Here is a 23,890-nt window from a genome sequence, read left to right on the forward strand (position 1 = left end):
GCAACAGATGATCTATTGTTCTCCCTCTATATCCCATGTCTTTTTTGTACAGTAAATCTTTACAGCCTGGTAAATCTTCAATCCTGCTGCCAGCAAAAGTCCATTGAGACAGGGGTCCCCAACCCCAGGTCTGTGGACCGGTACCAGGGCCACAACACGCCAGCAACCGGTCCGCGCAAACAAGCAAAGCCCCATCCGCGGGATGCAGGCAGCACACAAAACCACACACGTTCAGGTCCGTGGAAAAACTGTTCTCCACGGAACCGGTTCCTGGTGCCCAAAAGGTTGGGGACCTCTGCATTAAAGCCCACCGAGTGATAAAAACATATCTATTTTTTGTTGTTAGTTGCGAAGTCGTGTCCGACCCATCGCAACCCCGTGGACAACGTTCCTCCAGGCCTTCCTGTCCTCCACCATCTTCTGGAGTCCATTTAAGCTCATGCCTCCTGCTTCAGTGACTCCATCCAGCCACCTCATTCTCTGTCATCCCCTTCTTCTCTTGCCCTCAACCTTTCCCAGCATTAGGCTCTTCTCCAGTGAGTCCTTCCTTCTCCTTAGGTGGCCAAAGCATTTATTTATTTTTTTATTTTAATTCCATTTATTTGAGTTTCAGCTTCAGAATCTGGTCTTCTAAAGAGCAGTCAGGGTTGATCTCCTCTGGGACTGACCGGTTTGATCGCCTCGCAGTCCGAGGGACTCGCAGGAGTCTTCTCCAGCACCGTAGTTCAAAGGCCTCCATTCTTTGGCACTCGGCTTTTCTTATGGTCCAACTTTCACAGCCACACATTGCAACTGGGAAGAAAGTAGCCTTGACTATACGCCCTTTTGTTGGCAGGGTGATGTCTCTGATTTTTAGTGTGCTGTCTAGATTTGCCATGGCTTTCCTCCCGGGGAGCAAGCGTCTTTTCATTTCTTGGCTGCAGTCCCCGTCTGCGGTGATCTTGGAGCCCAGGAAAATAAAATCTGTCACTACCTCCATTTCTTCCCCATCTATTTGCCAGGAATTGAGAGGGCCGGATGCCATGATCTTGGTTTTCTTAATATTTAGTTTCAGCCCAACTTTTGCACTCTCCTTCTTCACCCGCAACAAGAGGCTCTTTAGTTCCTCTTCACTTTCTGCCATTAGAGTGATATCATCTGCATATCTTAGGTTGTTGATATTTCTTCCGGTAATCTTAATTCCAACTTTTGATTCATCTAGCCCTGCCTTTCTCGTGATGTGCTCTGCATATAGGTTAAATAGGCGGGGTGACAGTATATAGCCTTGCCAGACTCATATTTATTTTAACCTGGGTCAAATAAACTCACTCTATATTCCTTTCTTGCATTTCTAACCATTTTGATTTTTGGTCTCTTCCAGTGATAACTCTTCTCTTCAGCTCTTTGGTTGAGGGTAAGCTCCTTGTGGGAAGGTCAGCCCTTGTAAAGACCTGGGACAGAGTTTGTAATTAATATCCAACTGAAGCAGAACAACAATATGGAAATTGAGGTTCCAAAACGAGCCGAGGGCATAAATTGTGCAGAGGCATTGAAAATAATTCCTGATGGATGAGCGATTAAAGGAATGGGGAAAGAAGACGTCTTAAAAGATAATGGTTCTCTTCCTTTGGAAGCCCTTAGGCAGAAACTGGATTGACACCTGTCAGGGAAGGCGTAGGAGTTAATTGCCTTCATTAAGCAGTTATGCTGCCTGGAGAATTTTGGGAGTCGAAGTCCACACACCTGAAGAGTTGCCAAGGTTGAGAAACGCTGGAGTTAAATCTTGAAGTGTGGATAGGTTTATGAAACTAGAAGAGAGGTATGATGGCTACGCCTCGTTTTTCGACTGGAATTTTGGCTGGAATTGCAGTCATAAGTCATAGCGCTCTTTAAGTGGGTCCCCGCGCGACTATGCCCATTTTATGATCTTTCTTGCAGGGGTGGTTAAGCAAAGCCTTTTTACTTAATGGGTGGGGGTTTTTTGCTGGAAACTAGAACCATACATGAAAAATTGTGTGACCACGTGACCATAAGACACCGCAAACGAATGTGAGCTGGTGGCCAAAGTCCCAAAATCATGTGATCATGTGATCACATGGAGGGGGTGGGAAGCAACTCTCCGGAACAGGGTTGTAAGTAGCTCTGGTGAAGTCCGTCGTAACTTTGAATGGTCGCTAAATGACCCGTCATGAAGCAAGGACCATCTGTAATTGTCAGTAGGCCTAATAGACGAATGGAGCTTCCACGTTCAAAAGCAATTTACCTCTCTGTTTCTGAAGCTAAGAGGAAGCAACACCTGGATCCATAATCCTGGGAGGATTTTTTTGACAGGAAACTGACTAGTCCCTAGCGAAATGCCAAATTCTGGGTTGGATTGATTCGCAAGTTTTAACTGGGATCTTGGGTTTATAATTGACCAGGATTCTGATCAAATGACAGTTTGTCCCCCTGGAACCTCTCCAATCTGCAACCTTTTATCTTCCAATTGCCTTATTTTGACAGCCTTGAATTCTTCCCTTTTCAACAGCTGTCCTGATGTTATGGCTAAGCGGTTTAAAGAAATGAACAACGATAAACTACGATCTCTGGTCCAATAAAGAAGCCACCTCCACCTGTTTGCACCTTGCTCCCTTCACTAGCCATGGTTCTGAATTCTATTTTTAATTTTAACATTAAGGTTTATGACCTTAATGCTCTAATGTTTTGTCTCCTCTTGTTCACTCTGTTGGGTTTTGTCTAGAGGTGACTCTAGATGAAATGGGTGGCCAATGAATGAATGAATGAATGAATGAATGAATGAACGAATGAAAAGGTTGCAGCAAAGATGGAGGCAAAAGTAAAAGAAGATTATCGTGTTTCGTTGAATATCCTCATTTCTCTTCTCCCAAGCATGCTGGGGAGGAAAACTACCAACAAGTAACAAATATACTGATAGACCAGAATATTTCAGCACTGATTATGTTACTTAGTTGGGTAATGAAATGTCTGAAAGAAAACAGCCAAGCTCAGAGAGCACCGAGGATCCCACAATTCTCCTCCTCCTCCTCCTCCTCCTCTTCATCCTTCTCCTCCTCCTCTTCCTCCTCCTTTCTGCAAACACCACTCCCTTCTAATACTGATGATGTTGCCTAGTTGGGTCATGAAACATCTTTACGAAAACAACCAGGCTTAGAGAGCACCAAGGACCCCACAGTCTTCCTCCTCCTCCTCCTCCTCCTCCTCCTCCTCCTCCACCTCTTTGCAAACTCCTCTCCCTTCTAGCACTGATGATGTTACCTAGTTGGGTAATGAAATGTCTGCCAGAAAACAACCAAGCTCAGAGAGCACCAAGGACCCCACAGTCCTCCTCCTCCTCCTCCTCCTCCTCCTCCTCCTCCTCCTCCTCCTCCTCCTCCTCCTTCCTTCAAATCCCCCTCCCTTCTAGAACTGATGATGTTCCTTAGTTGGGTAATGAAATGTCTGCAAGACAACAACTAAGCTCCGAGAGCAGCAAGGGCCCCACAGTCCTCCTCCTCCTCCTCCTCTTCCTCCTCCTCCTCCTCCTCCTCCTCCTCCTCCTCCTCTTCCTCCTCCTCCTCCTTGTCTACTGATGATGTTACGTAGTTGGGTAGTGAATCGTCTGCAAGAAAACCACCCAGCTCAGAGAGCAGCAAGGACCCCACAGAACAAATAAACGAAAGACGGAAAAATACTTCTGAAGCCTTATGTTTAATATGGGACATTTTCATTCTCAACACCTTCCTCACACACACACACACACACACACACACACACACAGAGCCAAAGTCAGCAATCTGGTATCCATCAGATGTTTTGAGAATACAACTTCGAAGTCACGCTGGCTGGGAATATGGAGATTGTTCGTTGCAAGCTCTCTTGAAGGCACCAAGGAAAGCCAGGCATGCCCAGGTCCACCTTTTAATTTGATCACACACAAAGATAACAATTTCCTGCATTTAAATGAAATGCGAAATCGTGAGGTTACATCCACCCTTATTCTTACCTGGGAGAGTTATTTCTCACAGTCAGTAAAAAAAACAACACACACACAACACGATGGAACGGAAAGAGCCTTTTCTGCACACAAGACAGGGATCTGGGCAGTCCGATATTTACAAAATAATAGCATAGGATGGTGTAAGTTCTCCTGCTTGTGCAGGGGGTTGGACTAGAAGACCTCTGAGGTCCCTATGTTCTGTGTTCCAAGTCTAAGTATCGTCTCTCTCTCTAGGCCATGCTTTTGAATCTTGGCAACTTTTAAGGGGTGTGAAAGTCCAGCTTTCAGACCTAGCCAGCATGCTGCTGGGGTTGAGGTCCACACGTCTTAAAGTTGCCCAGATTCAGAAAAACCAACCTAAGATTTCTTCCTGAAACACGGCCGTTGCTGGAATTCCTTCATTATATTGCAGGGGGAAAAAATCCTAATTTTTCTTCAATATGCATTATTGTTCTTTCAACCTTGGGAGCTTGACTAACTGCTTATAGTCCTGCCTCCTGTGTGAAATAATAATAATAATAATAATAATAATAATAATAATAATAATAATAATAAGAAGAAGAAGAAGAAGAAGAAGAAGAAGAAGAAGAAGAAGAAGAAGAAGAAGGAAGAAGAAGAAGAAGAAGAAGAAGAAGAAGAAGAAGAAAAAGAAGAAGAAGAAGAAGAAGAAGAAGAAGAAGAAGAAGAAGAAGAAGAAGAAGAAGAAGAAGAAGAAGAAGAAGAAGAAGAAGAAGAAGAAGAAGAAGAAGAAGAAGAAGAAGTATTTGGGAGGGACCTTGGAGGTCATCTAGTCCAACCGCCTGCTCAGGCAGGAAACCCTACACCATTTCAGACAATTTTGAGATTACCCTACCATTTCTCCACTCTGGCAAAACATTTTGAATTTGAATCATGCCGAGGTCGATATATATTGGAAGTTTCTAACTTTAATGGAAGAATCCTGGCCTTGTTCTGACTATGGAAGGGTTGTGTGACCTGCCGGAGGCCTGCTTCAAATTTGAAACGCTTCCGCTTCAAATCCTCTCTTGAAAAACGATTAGCATTTATTTATTCGGCATATTTATATAGCCAGCCATCTCACAAACGTGTGACTCGGGCAGCCTACAACGCCACCACAACAGTTAAAGCCTCCCTAACAATTTATAAACAATCAGAAATAAGTTAAAATAAAGAGGTAACGTAAATCAGCCAACAAGGCCGGGAAAGCCGGAGAACAATCACTTTTCAGGGCTCTCCCTCAGATCTTCAATGCTGGCCAAACAAACCCATGGTTTAGGGTTAAAAGAGGGGGAATGAGGGGGGGACCTACAGCAGAAAAGACGTATCATTGCTGGGTCCCACCATCTGTTTCATAACAGAACCCTACTAGGGGTAGGCAACCTTGGCTGTTTTATGACTCGTGGACTTCAACTCCCAGAATTCCTGAGCCAGCCAGCCTGAGGGGAAAGAGAGAGGTTTCCAAGCTGAGCCATGCTGGCTCAGGAATTCTGGGAGTTGAAGTCCACCAGTCATGAAGGGGCCTTAGTTTCCCCATGCTGGCTCAGGAATTCTAGGAGTTGAAGTCCACCAGTCATGAAGGGGCCTTAGTTTCCCCATGCTGGCTGAGGAATTCTGGGAGTTGAAGTCCATGAGTCATTAGGGGGCCATACTTCCCCCACGCTGGCTCAGGAATTCTAGGAGTTGAAGTCCACCAGTCATGAAGGGGCCTTAGTTTCCCCATGCTGGCTGAGGAATTCTGGGAGTTGAAGTCCATGAGTCATTAGGGGGCCATACTTCCCCCACGCTGGCTCAGGAATTCTGGGAGTTGAAGTCCATGAGTCATTAGGGGGCCATAGTTCCCCCACGCTGGCTCAGGAATTCTGGGAGTTGAAGTCCACAAGTCATGAAGGGTCATAGTTCCCCCACGCTGGCTCAGGAATTCTGGGAGTTGAAGTCCACGAGTCATGAAGGGGCCATAGTTCCCCCATGCTGGCTCAGGAATTCTGGGAGTTGAAGTCAACAAATCATGAAGGGGCCAAACTTTCCCCCATGCTGGCTCAGGAATTCTGGGAGTTGAAGTCCACCAGTCATGAAGGCGCCTTAGTTTCCCCATGCTGGCTCAGGAATTCTGGGAGTTGAAGTCCATGAGTCATGAAGGGGCCATAGTTCCCCCATGCTGGCTCAGGAATTCTGGGAGTTGAAGTCCATGAGTCATTAGGGGGCCATAGTTCCCTCATGCTGGCTCAGGAATTCTGGGAGTTGAAGTCCACCAGTCATGAAGGGGCCTTAGTTTCCCCATGCTGGCTCAGGAATTCTGGGAGTTGAAGTCCATGAGTCATGAAGGGGCCATAGTTCCCCCATGCTGGCTCAGGAATTCTGGGAGTTGAAGTCCACGAGTCATGAAGGGGCCATAGTTCCCCCAAGCCTGCTCAGGAATTCTGGGAGTTGAAGTCCACAAATCATGAAGGGGCCAAATGTTCTCCCATGCTGGCTCAGGAATTCTGGGAGTTGAAGTCCACGAGTCATAAAAGAGCCACGTTTGCCTACCCCTGCTAGACGAATAACCAACCTGGTAAGACACCGTACCTTGTGTCACTTCTCCACCATTATTCGTGCAAATTCTTCATAGTTGGCCTTCCCATCCCCTTTTTGGTCCATCTCCTTGATCAACACCTCTGCCTCTTCCTCTGTCAGCTTCTCGCCCACGGTGGTCAAGGCGTGTCGCAGCTCTGCCGTGTTGACGTAGCCGTCTCCATTCCGATCGAAGACGCGGAAAGCTGCTCGGATCTCCTCCTCCGTGTCAGAGTGCCTGGTCCTCCTGGCCATCACCGACAGGAGCCTCGGGAAATTGGCCTTTCCCTGGTGGGCCTCGATCTCGCCGATGATGCTTCGTACCTCAGCTTCCGTGGGGTTTTTCCCGAGGGATCTCATTACGGCCACCACCTCCTTGGAGGTGATCAGCCCGTCGCCATCTTGATCGAAGAGGGCGAAGGCTTCTCTGAGTTCCCCAATTTCTCCCTCCGAGAGCCGTTTGGCCATGTTGCTTCTCTGATCCCACACCCACGTCTGTCGCGCTTCTCAAACACCACAAACACAACAGGAAAAGCTGGTGCAGGACGGGGACGCGGCGAAGGAACGAGAAAGATGAGTCCTCGCCCTCAAGGCCTGGATGTGGGCCGGTTGGTTTGAGGAAGCATCACGTAGTAGGGAAGTCGGCAGAGGGTGCACCATGCTCAATTTTTAATTTTTTTTTCTTTAGGTGTTACGGTAACGTTAGCTTCACTCCATGTATTTGGTATTTTAGCCTCCAAGAGAATTTCATTACACAGTTCTTTCAGTATCGGACAATACATAATAATAGTAATAGTAATAATAGTAATAATAATACTGCCTGCTCAAGAACAAGCACTACAAACTAATGCCATGAAAGCGAAGATACAGAAATCTACTGACAATCCAAATTGCCAACTTTGCAAAGTTGAAACTGTTTCACATTTAATATAAATAAAGATAAATATAAATAAATATAATATAAATAAATAAATATAAATAAATATGTGAGTGTAGCAAAATCGCGTAATCGAGTTGCTAAACTTAATCCACTGGGCATTGTGTAAAAAATACGACTTGCCTGTGTCCGAAAAGTCGTGGGAACATAGGGGGGGAAAAGTTGTCGAGAATGAGACAGTGAAGATCTTGTGGGACTTCCGAATATAGACAGATCGCCATTTGGAACACAACACGCCAAATATCACAGTCCTAGAGAACCGAAGCGTACAGCTGATTGATATCGCTGCACCAGGAGATGCCAGAGTCGAAGAAAAAGAACTCCAAGTTGGAAGGTAACTTGGAGGTCATCTAGTCCAACCCCCTGCTCAGGCTGGAATACATCTTAATACAAGAGAAAAAAAATGATAAACAAGCTGCAAGATCCAAAAGGTGAATTACAATTTCCAAATGATACAATTTTTTTTAAAAAAAAAATCATTAAAGATTACTATGAGAGACTCTATAAGGCGGAGGAAATTCCCAAAGGAAAAAAATACAGCAGTACTTAAAAAAAAGCAGACTTGCCCCAAATTCCAGAGAATATTCGAAACATATTAAATGGAAAAATATCAATGATGGAGATTATAGAGGCTATGAAAAGGCAAAAAAAAAAAAAGGATAAGACTCCTGGCCCGGATGGATTACCTGCAGAGTTTTATAAATCACTACAAGATGTATTAAGTCCGATACGGAATTTTTATTTTTTTTCAACTCTCTCAACCAGAAAAAACGTGATGCTCTTGGATGTCCTCGACTTATGACCGGAATTTCTGCTGCTAAGGGAGACAGTGGTTAAATGAGTTTTGCCCCATTTTATGACCTTTCTTGCCGCAATTATGGAGCGAATCACTGCAGTTCTTTAGTTAGGAACATGGTTGTTAAATGAATCTGGTTTCCCCCCATTGACTTTGCTGGATTGTGTGAACCAGGGACACTGCAACAGTCATAAGTACATGCCAGTTGCCAAGCGTCTGAATATTGATCACGTGACCGCCGGGATGCTGCAACAGTCTTGTGTTATAAAGGGTCATAAGTCCCTTTTTTCAGCGCCGTTGTAACTGTGGATGGTCAATAAATGAACTGTTGTTAAGTCAAGATCTATCTGTAGCTTATTTGTTTATAATAATAATAAAGTTGGAAGGGACCTTGAAGGTCATCTAGTCTGACTTTCTGCTTTTGTCCAACCCCTTGCTGTGTTTAGTAACAAGTTAAGTGAATCTGGCTCCCACTCACCCATTGACTTTGCTCGTCAGAATGTCACATGAGGGGATCACATGACCCCGGCACATTGCAAACCGCCGTAAATATGAGTCTACTGTCAAATGTTTGAATTTTTTTTTAAAAAGGTATTTTATTAATTTTCCAGTTTTACATATAAGTATTTAGAAGGTGTAGGGATGAGCTTAAATGGACTCCAGAAGATGATAGAGGACAGGAAGGCCTGGAGGAACGTTGTCCATGGGGTCACGATGGGTCGGACATGACTTCGCAACTAACAACAACAACAACAAATTTAGAAGGCAATGTGGTAATTGGGTTAAACAATAGTTCAGTAATACAATCTTTAGTAGGTATCTCAGCTTACATCATCAAAAATAATTCTTCTGTTTCCCCTAACATTTGTTATTTCATAATTAAGCTAATAAATTTCTAATTGTATCAAAATTCAGTGTAAACTTCAATATCGCATTTATAAATACATTTTTTTTGGCTTATACATGTCTTAATAAATCTCGATAAGCAATCAATGTCCTTTATTAAATGTCTGAATTTTGATCACGTGGATCCTGCTGCAATGGCTGGGTGAACATTTGTCCTAAATCTCTTTTTTATTTTTAGTGACGTTGTAGCTTCAAACAAGCATGAAACAAATGGTCGTAAATCAAGGACTATCCTACTTTGGGCTTTACATTCCGTCTAACAACATGATCTTCCCACGGAGCAGCGGAACAGGTTAAAAATAGATCGAAAGAAATGGAGAGTCCTCGAGCAGAGGCAGAAGTTTGAAACTTTCCACGTGGACGCAAGATGGGAAATGCAAAGGAGTCAGCGGGCGCCCGGCGTGCTTAAAATGCTCCGAGCGCTGCGCTAATTCAAACCGATCGTGCTAATTTGGCCCAATGTGGCCCTTCTCTTCTCCTGTGCTCACTTTCCTTGGCAGAAAACCGTGCGGCTTGCAAGTGAAGTTAACTTGAAAATCCCAGGGAGTGTCAAAAACGCTGCTTTTCCCATTCGGATGGACCGTCCGAGAGTCCAGATAAATGGCTTTGTTCAACGTATGGTCAGCTGGCAGGGAAAACATCGGCCAGTCTCACGAGAGCGACAGGAAAGTTAGTTCTCACCCAGTCAACGAAAAGCAGCGTGCAAAGACCATCCAGCTTTGGTCCCCACCATGTGAAAAAAAGAGGTTGAAACTTTGGGAAAAAGTGCAGAGAAGAGCAATTCTGACGATTAAAAGGCCTGGAGACTAAAACACAGGATTTGGGAACGGCCAGTCTAGAGAAAAGAAGGACCGGGGGGGGGGGGACATGATAGCAGCGTTCCAGTATTTGAGGGGCTGCCACAAAGAAGGTGGTGGGTCAAATTATTCTCCAAAGCACCAGAAGGCAGGATAAGAAGCAACGGATGGAAACCAATCAGTGAGAGAAGCAACCTGGAACTAAGGAGAAGCTTCCTGACAGTGAGGACGATTAACCAGTGGAACAACCTGCCTCCAGAAGCGGTGAATGCTCCAACACTGGAAGTTTTTAAGAAGAGACTGGACAACCATTGGTCTGAAATGGTAGAGGGTCTCCTGCCTGAGAAGGGGGTTGGACTAGATGACCTCCAAGGTCCCTTCCAACTCTATTCTGATAGATTGGTTTTCATTTTTCTTGATTGCATGCCAGAAAATACACTTGGAGTTGACAACTTCAACTGAAGTGTATTTTTCCTTCCTTCCTTCCTTCCTTCCTTCCTTCCTTCCTTCCTTCCTTCCTTCCTTCCTTCATCTTTTTTCTTTCTTTTTTCCTTCTTTCTCTCCCTCTCTTTTTCTATTTCTCTTTCTTTTTCTTTCTTTTTTCTCTCTCTCTTTCTATTTCTTCATTCTATCTCTCTTTCTCCCTTCCTTCCTTCCTTCCTTCCTTCCTTCCTTCCTTCCTTTCTCTTTTTTCTTTCTTTCTTTTTTCCTTCTTTCTCTCCCTCTCTTATTCTATTTCTCTTTCTTTTTCTTTCTTTTTCTCTCTCTCTCTTTCTATTTCTTCTTTCTTTCTTTCTCCCTTCCTTCCTTCCTTCCTTCCTTTCTCTTTTTTTCTTTCTTTTTTCTTCTTTCTCTCCCTCTCTTTTTCTATTTCTTTCTTTTTCTTTCTTTTTTTCTCTCTCAATTCTATTTCTTCATTCTTTCTCTCTTTCTCTCTTCCTTCCTTCCTTCCTTCCTTCCTTCCTTCCTTTCTCTTTTTTCTTTCTTTTTTCTTCTTTCTCTTCCTCTCTTTTTCTATTTCTCTTTCTTTCTCTTTCTTTTTTCTCTCTCTCTTTCTATTTCTTCATTCTTTCTCTCTTTCTTTCTTTCTCTCTTCCTTCCTTCCTTTCTCTTTTTTCTTTCTTTCTTTTTTCCTTCTTTCTCTCCCTTTCTTTTTCTCTTTCTCTTTCTTTCTCTTTCTTTTTCTCTCTCTCTCTTTCTATTTCTTCATTCTTTCTCCCTTCCTTCCTTCCTTCCTTCCTTCCTTCCTTCCTTCCTTCCTTCCTTCCTTCCTTCCTTCCTTCCTTCCTTTCTCTTATTTCTCTCTCTCTCTCTCTTTCTTTCTTTCTAAATTTATTTGCCACCCCATCTTGTATCCACCTGGTATTCCCCAATCAGTTTGCTGGGTTTAACTGCTTAATGAAGAAAATTAACTCCTACATACTCCCTGTCAAGGGCCATAGTTCGAACTATAACGGCACTGAAAAAAGTGGCTTAGAACCGGTTTTCACGCTGGCGACCGTGGCGGCATCCCCTTGATCATGTGATCAAAATTCAGACCCTTGGCAACTGGCGTGTACTTATGACTGTTGCAGCATCCTGGGAGGTCACGTGATCTCCCTTTTGTGACTTTCCGGCGAGCAAAGTCAAGGGGGAAGCTGGATCCCCTTAAGATCCGTGTGGCTGACTGAACGGCTGTGATGATTCACTTAAGAACGGTAGCAGGAAAGGTCATAAAACGGGGCAAAATCTCACTTAGCAACTGCCTCAGCCACAGAAACATTGGGCTCAATTTCGGTCGTAAGTCGAGGACAAGCTTCTTTTTTGGGTAATTTTCCACCCGATGGGCAAATTCTCTGAGTCCTCCCCTCCCAAACCTCAAATATATATATATATATATATAATTGTTTGACATAATAAAAACAGCGAAGGCATGTTGCCGGTGGAAATAACGTTTCGTGTCACTGTTTTGCTTTCCTTTGGAAATTCCTGACCCCGTTTTAATGAGCGCCATGCTCCCTTTAGGATCTTTTCTGAAACGTGAGCGTGCCAGCCATTTAAAAAAGAGAGAGAGAGAGGAAAAAAAAAAGGCTTTTATTTTCCAAAATGGAAAGATTCAGACAGCCCCCCTCCACTCAATTTAATTCCATCCAGATGTATTAAATCACGTCCTGGAATCTCTCGCCAGCCGAGGGAGAAAAACATGACTTTTTTTTTCCAAAAAATTTCCCCTACCCAAAGGAATTGTTGTGGTGGGCCCCTTAGGAAGGAAAGGTCTGGTGTAGCCAAAAAAGAGGGTAAAAATCACATCCACCCAACCTGTGGCAGGCAGCCAAGTGACATCAACCCACCGTAGACTTCCTTCCATCTCTAGTTGCTGATCCGAGGCAGATTTAAATTGGGAACTTTGATTGAACAAAGCAACAAAAGTTCCGATTTACACATTTCCAATGTTTATTTAAAAGAAGAAGAAGTAGGTGGTTCCTGGAATGGAATTCTTAGATTGCAGGCACTTTAGCTCTCAAGTATGAATAGAAAAAGAAAAAGAATAGAAAAAGAAAAAGAATAGAATAGAATAGAATAAGGAATAGAATAGAATAGAATAGAATAGAATAGAATAGAATAGAATAGAATAGAATAGAATAGAATAGAATAGAATAGAATAGAATAGAATAGAATAGAATAGAATAGAATAGGAAATAGAATAGAAAATATGGAATGGAATAGAATGGAATGGAATGGAATGGAATGGAATGGAATGGAATGGAATGGAATAGAGAAAATAGAATAGAGTATACAAAATTGGAATAGAATAGAATAGAATAGAATAGAATAGAATAGAATAGAATAGAATAGAATAGAATAGAATAGAATAGAATAGAATAGAATAGAATAGAATAGAATAGAATAACAGAGTTGGAAGGGACGTTGGAGGTCATCTAGTCCAACCCCCTGCTCAGGAAGGAAACCCTATACCATTTCAGACAAATGGCTGTCCAGTCTCTTCTTAAAAACCTCCACTGTTGGAGCACCCACAACTTCTGGTGGCAAGCTGTTCCACTGGTTAATCGTTCTCACAGTCAGGAAATTCCTCCTTAGTTCCAGGTTGCTTCTCTCCTTGGTTAGTTTCCATCCGTTGCTTCTTGTCCTGCCTTGAGGATAGCGCTTTGGAGGATAGCTAGACTCCCTCTTCTTTGGGGCAGCCCCTAATTTTAGCACCTTTGTTGTTCAGTTGCTAAGTTGTGTCCGGTTCTTCTTCTCCATGCAGCACAGCACCCCTCAGCACCCCCTTGTCCTCCATTGTTTCCCAGAGATTGCCAAAATTCACATTCGTTGCGTCAGTGACCCTAATTTAACCACCTCGTCCTCTGCCGTCCCCTTCTCCTTCTGCTTTCCATCTCTCCCAACAGCGGCGTCTTCTCCAAGGAGTCCCATCTCCTCACTGGGTGGCCAAAATATTTGACCTTCAGCTTCAGTCTCTCTCCTCTAGAAAGAGCGCAGAGAAGAGCAACAAAGATGATCAGGGGACGGGAGCCTAAAACATATAAAGAACGGTTGCTGGAATTGGGGATGTCGAGTTGAAGAGAAATCAGCCCCATTGACGGATCGGTAACCCATAAAACCAAGATGAAGATAAGCCGGAACCAGCATCTAATCAGCCCCGGAGAAGGCCCGCTGACCAAAGAAATAATACCGTCTCCCTCCAATCAACTCATCCTGCCCACAATCACACACGGCGGCTGTATCTAAGGAACTTGGTCACATTAAACCCTGGGGATGTTACCATCTGTTTTCAAACTTGGAGACCGTCAACTAAAGCAGGGGCCTTCAAACTTGGCAACTTTAAGACTGATGGACTTCAACTCCTAGAATTCCTCAGCCAGCCCTCAGGGCTGGCTGAGGAATTCTGGGAGTTGAAGTCCACCAGTCTTAAAGTTGCCAAGTTTGAAGGCCCCCGAACTAAAGGGTTGATGGTCCTCAACCCGCTCATAGTGTGAAACCCATCTTCATTCCACAGAAGCCCACCCTCCAGAACAATTTTTGTGGCCCAGCCACAAAGCTGCCAACATCACACACCTTCGCTTAAGGCGTCCCACATCTGGAGTCTGGGAACTGCACACCGCTGGAGGCAGCTGGACTTTAAGTGTGGTCCAGAGGCAAACTAAGGGTTTTCTTCTGAAGGAGAAGGCAGACACGGCTAGAAGGATTCAACAAGGGATGTCAAACAGTGGATTGATTGATTGATTGATTGATTGATTGATTGATGGATTAGACAATTACAGTATGTCACCTATCCTGCCCAGGGGTGTCTTTGGGTGGCTGATGGTTTTTTTAATTAAATAAAAGTATGTGTTGCCCATCTGGTTGTCAAGTGGCTCTAGGGAACTTGCAACATCATGAAAAGCTAAACTACAAAACAGTCAGATATTAAATATTGTTTTTCTCTGAGGTTTCTAGACCTTATCTTATGGCAGGAGAGGTTAAGTTCTAGTTCCACCTTAGGCACGAAAGCCAGCTGGGTGACTTTGGGCCAATCACGAGGAGACGGTGAGTTCTAGCCCCGCCGTAGGAATGAAAGCTGGCTGGGTGGTTTGGGTCAATCACACACACTCTCTCTGTTCAACCCACCTCACAGGGTTGTTGTTGTGGGAAAATAGGAGCAGGAAGGAGTATTAGAGCTTTGAGTCGTTTACATAAAAGGCCACAATAAAGGCAGGATGTAAATAAATAATAAAATGAATTGTGGCGCTTGTCCCCTGACCTGCAAGGCCATAGTCCCTTGCTCTTTTTCGCTTTACCTCCTCCTCCTCCTGTTCTTCCTCTCCACAACCCTCCTCCCTTCTAGCAATGATGGTGTTACCTAGTTGGGTCAAGAAACGTCTGCAAGAAAACCTCCAAGCTCGGAGAGCACCAGGGACCCCACAGTCAATCACTCAGTCCTTCCTTCCTTCCTTCCTTCCTTCCTTCCTTCCTTCCTTCCTTCCTTCCTTCCTTCCTTCCTTCCTTCCTTCTCCTCCTTTCCACTCCTTTCTAGCACTGATAATGTTCTCTAGTTGGGTCATGAAACGTCTGCAAGAAAACAACCAAGCTCAGAGAGCTCCAAGGACCCCATAGTCCTTCTCTTCCTCTTCCTCTTCCTCCTCCTCCTCCTCGTCCCCCAACTCCAAATCAACCATAGTTTGTTTGACATGGTTAGGAGAAACTCCTGAGTTGCTCAGTCAGGGAGAACGTGGCTGCAAAGGAGAAGAAGAAGAAAAAAAAAGTCTAGGATTATCCACAAATGTTATCGGATAAGGTCGAATTCTCTGCACCTTCCCATGGCAGAAAAATGCCTTTCCTGGCCCAGCTTTGCAGAGGACCATGATGCAAATGCCAGGAAAAGCAAAGACTACTTTGAGTAAAGCTTCCCTTTCTGGCTCGTTTGCTAAATAAAGAGGTGGGGAATTTGATGGCCAGGCCACCGGGCGCCGATAAGCTCAGCTTTGGGTCTGGTTCCTTGGAAGGAGCCGGGAGGGTGAGGACAACATGTAATTCTCCAGCAGAGCAGAATTCCAGATCTTTTCTGGTAAAAACAGTTGGGAACTTATCTGCCTGCCTCTCCTTTGAGTCAGACTTCCCCAGCCTAGACCATTTCAGACAGACGACTGTCCAGTCTCTTCTTAAAAACTTCCAGTGTTGGAGCATTCACCGCTTCTGGAGGCAGGTTGTTCCACTGGCTAATTGTCCTCACTGTCAGGAAGTTTTTCCTTAGTTCCAGGTTGCTTCTCTCCTTGGTTAGTTTCCATCCGTTGCTTCTTGTCCTGCCTTCAGGCGCTTTGGAGAATAGCTTGACTCCCTCTTCTTTGTGGGACCCCCTGAGATATTGGAAGACTGCTATCATGTCCCCCCTGGTCCTTCTCTTCATCAAACTGGACATAACCAATTTTAATCTCCAATCCCCTAATCATCTTTGTTGCTCCTCTCAGCATCCTTTGTAGAGTCTCAGCATCTTTGTTGTATCCTGGCAACCCAAACTGGGTGCAAGTATTCCAAGTGTGGCCTTACCAAGGCGTCGTGAAGTGGTATTAGCACTTTATGTGACCTTGATCCTTTGCTGATACAATCTAGGGCTGCTTTGCTCAAGGACTGCCTGTCTATCAAGAATCCTTCGGCCCCACGGTTCAGTTTTCATCGGCCATCTTGACACAGGAGCAATTGAGTGGCAAAGAAGATCCTGAGCACTAACCACTCCACCGCTCTACCTTCTGGGGGAAAAAAAAAGGGTTTCGTAAGTTGACATTTCCCTCCCCCACCCCACCCCGTCCAAGGATGCTATTTGGTAAAACAGGAGAGCCCCCGCCATCCGGGGACCACTTCACATGCTTTCCAAAGTCCAAAAGTTTCCGTTGGCCTGGAAAAAATCCTTTTGAGAGAACCACAAAAGTTGTGCGAAACATGGATTTTGGCACCCAGTGAAGGTTTTCGTTCTTAAGGATGGGACGTCCGAGAAGTTTGGAAAAAGGATCGTGGTTTCGTGGTCTTCTGCTGGTGGGGTGTGTGTGTGTCACCACAATGGCAAAGGGCAGAAGCCATCGGACAGGCCCATTTCTTCAATGTGTCTCTGGATCTTGTTGAACACTCTATTTAACAAGATGGCGGGTGGGGGTGGGGGGGTCTTCTTAATTCTGGTTGTTCACCTGAATTATTTAAGTGAGACTTTTCCTCTGTCGTGTTTCGTCTCGAGCAATTGCCTCAGCTCAGTACAGATCCAGATAATCCTCTACTTACGACCAGAACTGAATGCAAAAATTTCTATTGCTAAAGGAGGCAGTTGTTAAGCGGGTTTGGCCTCATTTTACCACCTCCCTTTCCACAGTTCTGTTTTTCAAACTTGGCAACTTAAAGACGGGTGGACTTCCACTCCCAGAGTTCCCCAGCCGGCCTGCTTTAAGACTTCAATTCCCAGAATTCCTCAGTCCACTCATCTTAAAGTTACCAAGTTTGAAAAAACTAAGCTACGAACATATAATATTTGCATGCAGCCCAGTCCAGATTTAGGTGAGCCAAACAGCAACCAAACCCTCAATTTAAGGTTAGTCAACAAATTAACAACAGTCACAAGGCAGGAATTTAAATAATCTGTGTCGCTAAAGGTTGTTTATGCCAGTGACATCTGGAACATCACAACGTCAGGCTTACACAACTGGTAGGTAAGATTTGTAAACCGTACCTCCAGGCTGACATGCGATTTACAAATGAAATACATGAATAGCCAGAAAATTAATTCACTATTTATAAGATCAGCGATCCTGTCCAGGGATTGTTTGTTTTTTCTTTATTCCCGTGGGAAGACTCACAATTAAAATAAGACTTCCTGTACGGTATAAAATTTAAAATGTATAAATGCAGGATTAAAATATGTGCAAGTTAAATAGGTCTTGCCCAGAAACTAGTAAATATTTAATTTGTGCTTAGATTGTAAGCCGCCCTGAGTCTTCGGAGAAGGGCGGGATATAAATGGGATTAAAATAAAATAAATAAATAAAAATATACATTGCTTTGTGTCGTGTTGCCTCAAGGGCCGATCACGTATGTGTGGTTGTCTGTGTGTCACCACAACAACAAAGGGCAGAAGCCATTGGACAGGCCCATTTCTTCAGAGTGTCTCTGGATCTTGTTGAACACTCTATTTAATCATTTCCATACTTCCTAGGTTTCACCAATCCCAAGTTTAGTGAGACCACACCTGGAATACTGGAGCCAGTTTTGGTCACCATATCACAAAAAAAGATGTTGAGAGTATAGAAAAAAAAAATAGAGAAGAAAAACTAGGATGATCCAAGGCCTGGAGACCAAAACATACGAAGAACGGCTGCAGGACTTGGGTTTGGCTAGTCCAGGGGTAGGCAACCTCGACTCTTTTAGGACTCATGGACTTCAACTCCCAGAATTCCTGAGTCAGCTATGTTGACTCAAGAATTCTGGGAGTTGAAGTCCATGAGTCCTAAAAGAGCCGAGGTTGCCTACCTCTTGGCTAGTCTAAAGAAAAGAAGAAATAGGGGAGACATGATAGCAGCGTTCCAGTATTTGAGGGGCTGCCACAAAGAAGAGGGGGGCCTGAAATGGTATAAGGTTTCCTGCCTGAGCAGGGGGTTGGACTAGATGACCTCCAAGGTCCCTTCCAACTTCTTCTTCTTCTTCTTCTTCTTCTTCTTCTTCTTCTTCTTCTTCTTCTTCTTCTTCTTCTTCTTCTTCTTCTTCTTCTTCTTCTTCTTGTTATTATTATTTATTTATTTATTTATTTATTTATTATTTATTGTTATTATTATTATAACTTATTCTCCAAAGCACCAGAAGGCAGGATGAGAAACAACGGATGGGAACTAACCCAAGGAGAGAAGCAACCTGGAATTAAGGAGAAACTTCCTGACAGTGTGGACAGTTAACCCGTGGAACAGCTTGCCTCCAGAAATCGTTTCTTAAATTAATTAAGAAAAATTGGAATTTGAAAATGGAAAATGAACAAGTTGAAGAAAGAAGAACAACACGAGCAAAGAATTTTGGATGCAATATAGATTTACAGAAAGGGCCGAACCTGTGGGGAAAAAAATTATATAAATTGACAACCTCACCTTTCTTACAAAGAAAACTTAATATAAAATGTTTTATAGATGGCACTTGCTGCCAGCAAGAGCAGCAAAAAGGTTTAACAATATGTCGGATAGATGTTGGAAATGTAAACACAAGTCAGGCACTTATTATCATGCATGGTGGACATGTGTTAAAGCAAAGAGATAACTGGACAAAAATACATACCTGGCTGGAAAAGATGTTGTGAAAACATGTAGGTTTTAAACCTGAACTATTTTTATTAGGTATAATGCCAGAGAAGCTTGACAAACAAAGTATATATTTGATTTTACATGTCATAACAGCGGCAAGAATCATATTTGCACAATATTGGGGGGGGGGGGAAATGAAGAAATACCACCAGAGGAAGAAATAATTAAAAAAATACTAGACTGTGTGGAAATGGATAGCCTCGCTTTGAGGTTGAAAGAAAAAGAAGAAGCAGAATATTTTCAAACCTGGGACTTATTTTATCAATGGCTGGAGATATATATGTAAATGTTAAATTGCTAACAAAGAATTAAGGGAGACTGGTATGCATTTCAAACTTATTAGTTTTCATCAGTCAGCCATACCCTTCTGAGATTCAAACCTGGGCTGATTGCACATCAGGCAGTTGTTTTCACCTCTAAGCCACAGGCTCTCTCTCGCTTTGTTAGCTGAGAAGCAAGGGGAGATATATGTCAAATGCTTGTTAACTATTTTTAGATTACCTTGCTAGGCCCCAAACATGGGACAAATCTTTATTTCCTGTGTCAGCCTAACCTGAAGGCCATCGACAGGCAGTAGTCACACCGGTGACAGCTCATATTTGTGTAAATTTTATATATATAGTGGGCGCTCCATCACTGGAGGTTTTTAAGAGGAGTATGGACAGTCACTTGTCTGAGATGGTGTAGATTCTCCTGCTTGAGCGGGGTGTGTGTGTGTGTGTGTGGACTAGAAGACCTCCAAGGTCCCTTCCAGCTTCTATTCTATTCTATTCTATTCTATTCTATTCTATTCTATTCCCTATTTTCTATTCTATTCACTATTCACTATTCACTATTCACTATTCACTATTCACTATTCTCTATTCTCTATTCTCTATTCTCTATTCTCTATTCTCTATTCTATTCTATTTCTATTCCCTATTTTCTATTCTATTCTATTCTATTCTATTCTATTCTATTCTATTCTATTCTATTCTATTCTTCCACTCCATTATTCTATTCTATTCTATTCTATTCTATTCTATTCTATTCTATTCTATTCCCTATTTTCTATTCTATTCACTATTCACTATTCACTATTCACTATTTACTATTCACTATTCACTATTTACTATTTACTATTCACTATTCACTATTCTCTATTCTCTATTCTATTCTATTTCTATTCCCTATTTTTTATTCTATTTTATTTTATTCTATTCTATTCTATTCTATTCTATTCTATTCTATTCTATTCTATTCTATTCTATTCTATTCTATTCTATTCTATTCTATTCTATTCTTTCCACCCTGAGTTACAAATATTCTCCTTTATAGGTTAGTTCTTGGATGGAAGGACTACCATAAAATTCCAGAGCTACAGACAAGATTGCTGAAAGTTGAAAAAGCCTGGAAAGTGACAACAAATTCCTCTCGCTGTGAAGGCTGCACCGTTCCATAACGATTTGGAGATAAAGCTTTCTGCCGAAGGTTCAACATCCAGGCTAAGATTTGTTCTCCCCCTGCAGAACCAAGTTTAGTCATGGTTTCATGAAAACCAAAAATCTCTTGTATCGTTTTTTGGAACCAGCCCACCGCCATCCAGTGGGGTCCTTCCCCCATTTAATGTCTTGTCTGACGTGCAGTCTGACAGCTGCAAAGAATTAAACTTTGATTGTTTCGATTTCATTTCTTTCTTTCTTTCTTTCTTTTTAGCAAGCGGGTTTGTGCCAGATGTTTTCCAAAGGCACATCACGCACAGCGAGAGACAAAAAACCAGACACTGCTTTGAACAGCGTTTCTGGTTACATTTTGGGTCGGAGAAAAAAAACAACTGTGATGATTCTGTGAACTTTCGCTGAACGGGCCCTTGAAAAGAGAATTCTGCATTTCAATGTCATCTTTTTTTTTAAAAAAGAAAGAAAAAAAAGGTCTGGAGATCGAGGAACGTCGATCCTGGAAAGAAAAGAAAAAAGTAATCTAAGGATTTTGAAGATCGAGGTCATATTAACCTCTCCTTTCCTCCAGGAAGGTTAGCCAAAGTTGGGATGGACTGAGAACGTGATAAAGGCTAAGAGAAGAACTACCAAGATCAAACCAATCTTTATTGTTCATAGATTAGCAAATCGAATGCAAGAGTCACAATTGACTGAGAGGAAAGGAAAAATATAGCTACTCTAAAATATCTAAAAAGTTAATACCCAAAAGTGGAAGAGGCAAATGGATTTGTTTGTTTTTGAAGACCTTTTGCTACTCATCCAAGAAGCTTCTTCAGCTCTGACCGGATGGTGGGGAATGGAAGGATTTATACTCCTTGCAGATAGCTGGTCATTTGCATTTTTTTAAGAGAGTCGTTGAGGCCACTTGGAAGTTTGCCTGTGTCCTCAGGGTCACCCTTAAGGTGGGACTAGAACTCATTGCCTCCTTATGATTGGCCCAAAGTCACCCAGCCGGCTTCCACACCCAATGCAGGAATAGAATTCAGTCTCCCAGTGATTGGCCCAAAGTCACCTAGCCAATTTTCATGCCTGAGACAGGACTAGAACTCACTGTCTCCTGGTGATTGGCCCAAAGTCATCCAGCTGGCTTTCATGCCTAAGACGGGACTAGAACTCACAACCTCCTGGTGATCGGCTCAAGGTCACTTAGCCAATTTTTATTTCTAAGGTGGGACTAGAACTCACTATCACCTGGTCATTGGTCCAAAGTCACCCAGCTGGCATTCATGCCTAAGGTGAAACTAGAACTCACAGTCTCCTGGTGATTGGCCCAAAGTCACCCAGCCTGTTTCCATGCCCAATGCAGGACTAGAACTCACTGTCTCCTGGTGATTGGCCCAAAGTCACCCGGCCGGCTTCCACGCCCAATGCAGGACTAGAATTCAGTCTCCCAGTGATTGGCCCAAAGTCACCTAGCGGATTTTCATGCCTGAGACGGGACTAGAACTCACCGTCTCCTGGTGATTGGCTCAAAGTCACCCAGCTGGCTTTCATGTCTAAGGTGGACTAGAACTCACCGTCTCCTCTAAGGTGGACTAGAACTCACCATCACCTGGTCATCGGTCCAAACCCACCTAGCCAGCTTTCATGCCTGAGGCAGGACTAGAACTCACCGTCTCCTGCTTTCTAGCCTGACGCTTTAACCACTAAGCCAAAATGGCTCTTATCATTTTCCTTCCGGAACCTGATCCAAAATGGGGATGAACGGAGAAGCTGAAAAAGACGAATAGGAAGTCTACGGATAAGCCTGGAAAGACTGCACTAGGCGTGGGCGTGAAAAAAATGACACGGATTGTTGACTAAAGGAGAATTGAAATAGGCCGCGCTGTTGAAACGTTCAAAGGAACAATAAAAAAAAACACGGATTGGATAAAATCTAGTAATCTCAACTCCTCGCCGAGAAAGGGGATTGCACAAGGCCCATTGCGCAATTGGGCCCAGCAATTATTTGCCAAGATTTCTTATCAAGATGAACATATAGAATATAAAAGTTCTCCACCAGGCTGACGATGTCCATGTATTTGCATGACACAACATGCCTAGCCCTAACATCCGAGTTAATAAATCACAGCCACGTTTATAGGAAGTGCCCTACCCAGAGAAATAAACCCTATTTTTTATTTCCTCAACTGCAAACTTCGCAAAGCCATTTTTCAGAAGACATTCCCTCGAGATTTACAGCGGTAGGCAACCTCGGCTCTTTTATGACTGGTGGACTTCAACTCCCAGAATTCCTGAGCCAGCCATGCTGAGGGGAAAGGGAGAGGTTTCCAAGCTGAGCCAGGCTGGCTCAGGAATTCTGGGAGTTGAAGTCCACAAGTCATGAGGGGGGCCATAGTTCCCCCATGCTGGCTCAGGAATTCTGGGAGTTGAAGTCCACGAGTTATGAAGGGGCCACAGTTCCCTCATGCTGGCTCAGGAATTCTGGGAGTTGAAGTCCACAAGTCATGAGGGGGGCCATAGTTCCCCCATGCTGGCTCAGGAATTCTGGGAGTTGAAGTCCACGAGTCATAGAAGAGCCGAGGTTGCCTACCCCTGGGTTAGAAGAACTAACTTGCTTTCGTTGATGACCCTCAAACAAACATTAAGACAATATTAAGTCCTCAACTTATTAATTCATTTAGCCCACCTTTAAAAGTTACAACAGTGAGTTTTAAAGTCCTCGCCCGTACGACCCTGGTAGCATCCTGACGGCCGCCTGATCATAAATGTGGGCACCTGACAACCGGTGGGTGTTTACGATGGATTGCAGCATCCCGGGATCCAGTGATCACCATTTGCGATCTTCCTAGCCAGCTTTGGTCAAGCAGAGTCAATGAATCTGCTTCATGTCAGCATACAGGAAGTCCTCGCTTTACGACCGCAATTGAGCCCAAAATTTCTGTGGCTAAGTGAAACATTTTGTTAAGTGAGTTTTGCCCCATTTGACAGCTTTGCGTGCCAATTCAGCGAATCAGTGCAGCTGTTATAATTAGTAGCTGTTAAGTGAATCTGGGCTTCCCCCATGGACTTTGCTTGTCAGAAGGTCGCAAAAGGGGATCACACGATCCCGGGACGCTGCGACCATCTTAAATACGAGTCATTTGCCGTGCATGTGAATTTTGATGACATCACCACGGGGGGGGGGGGCTGCTATAAAGGTCGTTAAGTGGGGAAAAACGGTCGTTAAGTCCCTTGTCTCAGCGGCCTCGTAACTTTGAACGGTCGTTAATTGAACTGCTGTAAGTAAGAGGACGGCCTCCAATCCATCCGACAACTGCGGTGATTTGCTTACCACGTGGCAAAAAATAAAATAAAGTGTCAAAATTGAGCGCGACCCACTTAACAGCAGTTTTTGCTGAGCCACGTAAATTTCGCTCCCGATTGTGGCCGTAAATTGAGGACTGTGTTCGTTGCCCCCGGATCTACGTCAAAGTCTGGCCTGGCCTGATGGGGGATTGGTGGGGTTTTTTTATTGTGTTTTAATATTTGCATTTACTGTTTTTAGTGGGCATATATTTAATTCCTTTTTTAACTTTTGTAACTTTGTATTTTTTATTCTTGCCCTGTTCACCGCCCTGAGTCCTTCGGGAGAAGGGCGGTATATAAATATTATTAAATAAATAAATAAAATAAAGTCCAGGGCTGCCCCTTGGCTGCGTTCCCACAT

The 23,890-nt window shown here is 43.6% G+C and overlaps 1 protein-coding gene and 1 long non-coding RNA gene across 2 annotated transcripts in view; both read right to left on the reverse strand.

Annotated features, from left to right (window-relative positions):
- Positions 1-23,890, reverse strand: part of LOC310642467 — a 210,696-nt gene that overhangs the window by 160,223 nt on the left and 26,583 nt on the right. The gene's annotated exons all lie outside the window — the stretch shown is intronic.
- On the reverse strand, positions 6,548-7,012 carry LOC310642118 (calmodulin, striated muscle-like; the record flags this gene model as incomplete). The annotated part of the gene is made up of 1 exon (XM_083365543.1): positions 6,548-7,012. Exon 1 carries the CDS (start codon positions 6,992-6,994, stop codon positions 6,548-6,550), a length of 447 nt encoding a protein of 148 aa, XP_083221669.1. The 5' UTR covers positions 6,995-7,012.

This window comes from Vipera ursinii (assembly GCF_947247035.1).
Source record: "Vipera ursinii genome assembly, chromosome: 6".
Lineage (NCBI taxonomy): Eukaryota > Metazoa > Chordata > Lepidosauria > Squamata > Viperidae > Vipera > Vipera ursinii.